The sequence below is a fragment of the Callionymus lyra genome, chromosome 2 (genome assembly GCF_982586985.1).
Source record: "Callionymus lyra chromosome 2, fCalLyr1.hap1.1, whole genome shotgun sequence".
Lineage (NCBI taxonomy): Eukaryota > Metazoa > Chordata > Actinopteri > Syngnathiformes > Callionymidae > Callionymus > Callionymus lyra.
The window spans coordinates 40,600,690-40,608,898 of record NC_141819.1 but is presented as its reverse complement, the minus strand read 5'-3'; the positions used below and the strand labels follow the sequence as shown (position 1 = coordinate 40,608,898).

The following is an 8,209-nucleotide window of genomic DNA, read 5'->3' as shown; positions in this document are numbered from 1 at the left end:
ATAAGTAAGAAAAAACATATTCATCCCTTTAAACTATGTGACGATAGTAAAAATATAACATCCGGAGTTCTATAAATATGTGTTTTCTTTTATTTCAGTAGTGTGTGTGTGTGTGTGTGTGTTCGCGTTTTTTCTGCAGCCAGCTTCTAGTGGACACTTGTTGAACTGCAGGTTTTTTCATAATAAAAGCCACAAAATTCAATCTAATTTTATTTAACAAGTCAAATCATAAAAATTATATATCTGAAGTATGATGACTTAGTGTCAAACTTCTTGACAGAGGTAATGGCATTTATAAATAAAAAAAAAAAGTTTAAGGTCAGTTACAATAAAATATTTTTCTTTTTTTTTTGCCTGAATTGTGATCAACACACTGAGTGGGGTCTGACAGCAGCCTTGTAGCATCGACCTGGTCATGGAGCATCATTACCTGTGGCATCAGGATCTCATTCACAGCCAGAATGAACAAGTCTTGTTCAACTTTTTGACGAAACAAACTTGAATAAAATAACGAAACTAGTCAACCTCAGAGTGGAGACATCAGAAGTGACAGAGCTCCATTAATCACTGTCTCATGTTTCATTGCCTGTTCAGAATGAGAAATTGGCTTTTGAAACTTTTTAAAAAGCAAATCAATGTAGATTTTACTTCTTCTTCAAAGCAGCCGCCATGATAGATTTTTCACTTAGCAGAACATTCCCTGCAGCGACCAGCCTTAGATGATCAAATAGTCTCTACATTTTTAAAGTTGTGAGTTTGTAAATTTTGATATTAATTACTTTAACACGTCAAAGACAAAGGAATAGTGAACAATGAGAGCCATCTGAAGAATGATAGATTTTATAAAGTCAACTGAGTTCAATGTTAGGCTTAATGAACAGCAAAAAAAGTGTTGGTTGTGTTTTAAAAATGTCCAAAGAAACGTCAATGAACATGTGACGCTCTTTGACTGGATGGATTATTGGAACATTAAAATAGAAACACAAATTATATATGTGTAGCGAATAAAAAAATAATTATACTAATAGATAACATTTTAATTAATACTGATTTTTTTTTTCCAAAATTCAATAGCTATAATATAAGTAAATAAGTAAGTAATTTGTATTTATATAGCGCCTTTCCAGACCAGGGTCACAAAGCGCTTTAACAATCAAAATAATATTCAATAAAGTATATACTTTAATAGTAAACATTAAAATATTTCAGTGTTGTAAAAAGGTAGGTGGTGAATTTTCCTTATAACACGATTGTGGAATAAAGGAAAATAAATGGAAAGTGAAAAAAAGAGTAAATTAAATCCTAAAATTATTTGTAAAATTGAACGTTTGCTTTCTATTTAAAGAGAAAACTTTCAGAGCACTTTGTTGCTAAAAGACATTTGTATTCTGATTGACGGATTACACGAAGTATAAAAAGGTTTTAGCAAAGTTTGAAATGAAGCATAAGCTGCAGAATCACATCTCAGACTAGCAGCTTGACAAAAACACTGACAAACAAACAGGACGACAAATAAAAGAAACGCATCTTAATACTGAAGGGCACAGAATTGTTTTCTGGCTAATATTTCACCAGGTCTGCTGACAACTGAGTTCTGGAATGAGGTCCCTCCAAATTCATGTATGTCTTTATGGTTGCTAGGCATCTAGTTTTGTCACCTGGAGTTTCAGGCTTTGGATTTTCCTCCAGCGTATGGCTTTGCTCCAGAGTACATGGTATCGACACACACGTGTAAGGCTGTTTAAAAAATGATTAAAGGGCAACTAATAGGTTCCACAGAATGGCTGCCTTAGTGCTTGGTTCTGTTGTTCTATTGCTTGTTTTGTGTGTTATCCTTTTATTCTGTACCTCCACCACAAAAAAAATCCCATGTTGTGTTTACAATATGTGTTATCTTGTGATCTTGGTCTCTATTGTACTCATCAGTATTTGTCTGTTTGTACAAAACTATTTTAATTAAAATATTTACATTAGAAAATGCACTTACTGACTTTTATTTTTTACTTTGTGAGGACACGTTTTCTAGGTTACAACTTTTAGTTTAATGAGTGTGCACAATGCTAGTAAGATAGACACATCCACCATGAGCAGTGTGTCACCCTTGCTGCTCAACTTGTCTGTACTTTGGCAGGAACAGGATTTTTTTTATTCTCTTCTTTATTCTTTATTATTTATTTATTCTAGTTCTTTATAAATATTCTTCACCAGTCCTTCCAGATCTGTTACAGTTGCAGCTGAATACCATACAGTGATGATAAAGGTGATGGTGCATGTAGTCCATGTAGATTCTCATTCATCCACATTGTAATTCTGACGATTGCAAAGCAACGCAACTGGAGGGTGTAGAGATCTTCATATTCAAATTACTACGTCCAGGACTATATTTTCCTGACTAGGCAAGTGGTTGAAGGTGGAGTTGGGGTTAGCTTTTGGACCAGGGTGGAAGAAACCTTCCATCAAAAGAGGTGGTGAACTCAAGAATAATCTTTCAAACATTTACACTGCACTGCCGGGGTCCCTCCACACGAAACCCAGGTTCATATGATCATAACCTCAGTTGACATTGGGAGCTAACAAAACACAGAGAAGGTTTAAAAAGAAATGACGACGTGACGTACAGGGAGAGGAGTAGGGAGCTCAAGTAGAGAAAATAACTTCATTTGAACTCGGAAAATTGAAACAATATCTGAGGAGCTTAGCTTTAAGTAACGACTTAACTGCTAAGATATTATCCTATGTTGTCTTATATTGTTGATTAAAGAATTCCAGGTTCACATTCCAGCTCATATCATATGTCGACACTCATAGGTTTTTCTTGCCGCCATAATGTCCTACACATGGTGGTCTGACCTGCCTTACTCTCCCGCACAGGTCCTTAAATGGCAAAACATGCTAATAGTCATTGGCGTCTGCTTCGGGTCAAAAAAGGAAAACAAAACATTGGTCTGAAGCTAATAAAGTGTTGAAAGGAAACACAGTAGGGAGAGGTGAAGTAGTTTCACCAACTATTTAATGTATTCTGATCATTTAAAGCTTCTGTTTTTTCATCTTAGCTCATTATTATTGCGTGCACTCCATCTTTATCTCATAAATCATTTTTAATGTCGCTCCCTGTCCATGAACTCACCATCTCCTCTTGGCTGTCTTCAGAACAGTTTGAATGAAGGTCATTATTTGAGGATGGACAGATGGTTTGGTCACAGCACACTAAAATAGCATGTTCTGAAAAGTGTGACGTTTGGTGAAGGGGATGGACTTTATAATGCAGGAGCACATAATTGACACAGTGGGAGGTGTGATGTATTATTAAATTTGGGCCTGACACAAATTCCCGGCTGATGATGTGTGAGGGATTTTAGAATGGAGCGAGCGCTGAGGCAATGCTACAAGTGAGGATGTGACTCGTCCAGGGTGACTTGAGGAGTGCTACTATTTTAGTTAAGTCACAGAGGAATTTTGTTGATAGAAAATAGAAAATCAGAGGGTGAGGGACAGCAGTACTATTTGCCTAAAGTATTTTTTATTGAATAATCTTGATAGACAACCTTGATTAAAATTGATATTTAAAAACACTTATTTAAATAAAAACACTTTAACTGAAGGTCAAACATAACATCTATGTTATGTTCCTGCAGGAGCAATGCAGGGAAACAAAAAAACACACCTCAGTACCCAAAAGTAAAGTTAGCAAGTATAGTCAACGAGTCCCATCATGATGAAAACATGGTGGGGAGGCCATAACAGGACTCCATGCACAGCAGGGCAAGGGCACAGCTCCATAAGCGTAGTTGTCTTGCATAGGAAGGAGGGTGAAGGGACAAAGTCAGTGAAATCTCTCCCAGTACATGTACATGTCAACTGCAGAGGGTACAAGGCCTTGGGAGCAGATCCAGGACTTCGGAGCATGTGGGAGGATAGGATGAGGGACAGTGATAGAGAATCATAGGACATAACATTCAAGAACTTGAGACAGCCAGGCCAGCCAGGATCAGATTAAGCTAACATGATTTTTTGCACCGGGTAGGGACATTTTCAATTAGTCTCTCACTGGACTCAATGGTGACTCCAAACAGCCGAATCGGGGGTATTTTTAAAATCCATCACGTCATCATGTTTTTTCCAAGTTGGAATCAACTGCACTGACAAGGTCAGAAACCAAAACCAGCTTTCCAATCTTGACAAGAATGGCATCGAGTTTGCAGTTGAGCTGGTGCAACGAGTCTGAGTGAGTCAGCACGACACACCCTTCAGAGAGGCCAGGGTGTTTCTGAACTTTGCAAGCTCCCGACAGCAGGGGCCCAGTTGTCATGAATCCTATTACACCATCCACTTTTACCACAGAGAGAACTGACAGGTACATGATCTTCTACTGGTACCTGAGTAAAGCAAGGTCAGGACTTCAGAAGGACAGAAGACCTGAAGAGTGAACCAGGTGGAGGCTCGACCCTGGAGACTTTTGTTGTGATGTTGATAAGTGAGTTCTGTTTGGATAATGATGGTCATACTGATCTTCTCCCATCTTTGTTACAGCCCTGTTTCCTTCAGACAACATAAAACTTGAGTGTGCAGAGAAAGTGGGATTTCTCCTCAGTATCCGCAGAACGGGTTTCTAGACCTGGCCTCTGGAGCATACATTAGTGAGATGTCCATGCACTTGCGTCTCATAGCGTCCTTGAGTTGGTTTCTGCTGGTTGACATCTCTGCTGTTGTATCATCAAAGTTGTAACTTCTGCCGTGGATCCTGGAGGAGAGACTGTCCTCACTATCCTCCAATTGTGAGGCTAAGTTCTGGAGGAATTTGCCGAGGTTTTCGGTGAGTGACATATTTTGCATCTCAGCTTCTTGCCTCCTTAGCTCAGAGATCTCTTGTTTCAGCTGCCCTTGAAGTTCTCGAAATTGTTTTGCTTCAATTTTCTGCAGGTTTCTGATCTGCTCTTCTTCATCTGACATTCTTTTATGGAGGATCTGGATCATCTGCTTAAGGTTCTGATGACTGTCCTTCACTGCTTTATCAGCAGAGACTTTGAGGTTCTTATCCTCCTCTAGGAGATCTTTCACATACATCTCTCTCCGTTGAATACTCTGCTGGATCCATCTTCGACCCTGATTCAAATCCTTCTCTCGGTCTTTCCTTTCCACTGTGGCCGGGAGAACGTCGTGGTCTTGGTGTCGGTCCGCAGCACAGTAACAGATGACCTGCTGATCAGTACGGCAGAAAATCTTCTCCTCATCTGGATCAGAGCAAATAATCCCCTGGAGCTGCTTGGATGGTTGAAGCAGCTTGTGTCTACTGAAGGCTGGAGATTCTAAATGAGGCTGAACGTGTTCCTCACAGAAAGAGACCAGACACACCAGACAGGACTTGATGGCTTTCAGCTTACTCCCAGTGCAGACGTCACAGGCCACATCTTCAGGTCCAGCACAGCAGAGGACATCAGCTGGTCCAGTCTGTTCCAACGTCTTTACTAACTCTGCTAACAAGGTGTTCTTCTGCAGGATAGGTTTTTCTCTTAAGGTCTGTCTGCACTGAGGACAATAGAAAAATGCCTCGCTATGCGAGTGACCTTCAACACAGACCTTACAGTAGTTGTGTCCACAGTGAAGAGAGACTGGATCCTTAAGTAGCTCCAGACAGATGGAACAACAGTAACATTCTCTTCTAAGATAAACTCTGGTATTCTCCATGTCACTGCTCAATGACAACTGACAGATGGAATATGATTTGAAAAAAACCAACAAGTTCCAGGTAGTTAGCTGTCAATTCTGTTTAACACTGTTCCAAAAACAAGAATATTATTGAGAGATGTCGAACTATATTTATAAAGTTTACAATTATAAAGGTATTCTTAATGTAAAGACATCAAAGATAAGAGAAAACAAACATTGTGCAACATTAAAGATAAAAAAGAACACAGCAAATGACATGGCTGTATGAATGGCAGTTCAAAGAGATAGGATAAACGTATCCCAATACTGCTAAAATGGGTGTGAGTTCAGAGTCTAGAAAGTCCAGGCAGAGCTTTTGGCTTCCATAAAAAACTGGTTGATAAAACTATGTTTTGCAGTATACGCAATCTCCTCTCTGATGTTAGCTGACAGAAGAGGTCGGGTATTGGGTAGGTGGCATTCCATGCTATCCGAGGCTTTGTGGGTGAGAGAGGTCACTTCCTGTCAGTACGTCAGTAGGTCACTACACAATGGAGGGTCTTATACCACACAATGATGCAGCTAGTCAGATTAAGCTCTATAGTATAACTTTAGAGTGAGTTCATGATGGGGTTTGGGGCTCTGACTCTTCTAAGTTGCAATTATTCAGAAGCCACCTTCACAGTCTCTTAGTCCTGCGTATCATCCTTCACTGAAGCTGACCCTCCATCCTTCTCCTCAGTCCCAAATGACTCATAAAGGGACTAAAGGGTGTTCGGGACTTGTGCTGATGCTTTATAGGAGTGCTGGTCAGGGTGCTGGTGGTGAAACACCTAAATGAGTAGCAAATCTGGGCCAGGACCTACAACCGCTCTTCAGGACCATACCTGTCACAGTCAGCCAGATATTGCAGGCGCTTCTTACGATGGTGGTCAAGATTGCAGCAGTGTCTGGCGGTGCATCATGACAGGCAGGCACCCTCTCAACGATGCAAGGGAGCAGCTTGAGCTGAACTGCCACTATGTTACCTACCTTCTCGATAAAAAATGTTTCAATAAACTTCTTCTTGTGTGTTTTTTATTTTTATTTTTATTTTATTTATTTTCCCGTTTTTATTTATTTTCCCGTTTTTATTTCTATTCTATTTTATTTTATTCTATTTTATTTTGTTAATAGTGTTACATTTCTAATTTTTGTAAATAATTGTATATTCTTAAGATCGTTTTTATTTTATTTTGTATTATCTCTTTTATTATTTCTTTTTCCTTGCACTTTATTTTTTTAAACTGCGCTGTTGTGAAAGTGTGTTTCCCCTCTGGGGATGAATAAAGCTTTTCTATTCTATTTTCTATTCTATTCTTCCTAGACTCCAACCTAAAAGTTTCCAGGTTGACAACCACACCTTTTGGCCCACCTCGTACTTACTTAATTCTGTAGGATCTATCTTGCAAACAATCTGAACAGGGTATATGTGTTTCTGCTTGGATCAGGAATGTCATTGAGGGAGAAGAACACATTTATTTAGCATATTCCTAAAAGAATGTCATTAATAAAGGCCTATGGCTGGGGTGGCCCAATAGCATCAGATAATGATTAACAGACTCTTTATTCTGATGTTTCTTGTTTTCATTCAAGTTCTCTTTAACATTTTGGTATATGTGAACATGGTAGTGTGGGGACAGTTCCTTCTATGTATCGATCAATCTACGAGTGCCAGTTGTCCTGTTGCGCAGCTGGTAAAGTGCACTGCTCTAGTTTCGTTCAGTGGTGGGCCGTCAGGGCCAGCAAGGCCTTCTCTGCTGGCCTAAACACTATCAGACAGAATCACTGACTTATGTTTTAATATTTTTTTCCATGAATATTATTATATATAATATTATATAATTATATAATATTATTAGTATTAAATTATTTCCAATAGTCTTTCTCTTCATTTCATAGCTTTTCTCTTGGTTGCGCTGCTTCCACTAGTGTATGTTTATTTTAGAGCTTTTATCCAATCATATTTTAGCCATCATTTGTTGCCAGGGTCAAAAATCTGCCTCGACGCCTTCAGAATCGACAGTGCTGGCGTCTGTAGTTTAAAGTCAGTGGCAATGACGCTGCGCTTTAACCAATCAGAGTTCTAGTTGGCAATTTGGCGATGTGGAATGATGAAGCCAAGGAGAGGCTGAGAGACTGCTTTGAGTCTACAGACTGGAGCGTGTTCTCTCATGGTGATGACATCGACACCTTCAATGACCATTCCACGGATTACATAAAGTTCTGTGAGGGCAACGTCACGCCGACCCGCAAGGTGCGGTGCTTTGCCAACACCAAGCCATGGGTGACCCCTCAACTTCAAGTTCTGCTGAACAAGAAGAAGAGGGTGTTTGCTTCAGGGAGCAGAGAGGAGCTTAAGGAGGTCCAGCGTGAACTCAAGAAGGCGATCAGGATGGCCAAGGACGAATATAAGAGGAAACTGGAGTAGCAACTGGCGCAGGGCAACACAAGGGATGTGTGGAAAGGCCTGAAGAACATCTCAGGTCATGGCCAGAGTGGAGCCAGAGCCACAGCAGGGGGA

At 39.8% G+C, this 8,209-nt stretch overlaps 1 protein-coding gene across 1 annotated transcript; it reads right to left on the bottom strand.

The window, feature by feature from the left end:
- Positions 1-3,544: 3,544 nt before the first annotated feature.
- On the bottom strand, positions 3,545-5,738 carry LOC148087024 (E3 ubiquitin/ISG15 ligase TRIM25-like). The gene has a single exon (XM_087785224.1). It carries the CDS (start codon positions 5,683-5,685, stop codon positions 4,588-4,590), a length of 1,098 nt encoding a protein of 365 aa, XP_087641350.1. The 5' UTR covers positions 5,686-5,738; the 3' UTR covers positions 3,545-4,587.
- Between the last annotated feature and the right edge of the window lie 2,471 nt (positions 5,739-8,209).

Coding starts and splice junctions, on each gene's coding strand:
- LOC148087024 (XM_087785224.1), bottom strand. CDS start 5,685: ATGGAGAATACCAGAGTTTATCTTAGAAGAGAATGTTACTGTTGTTCC.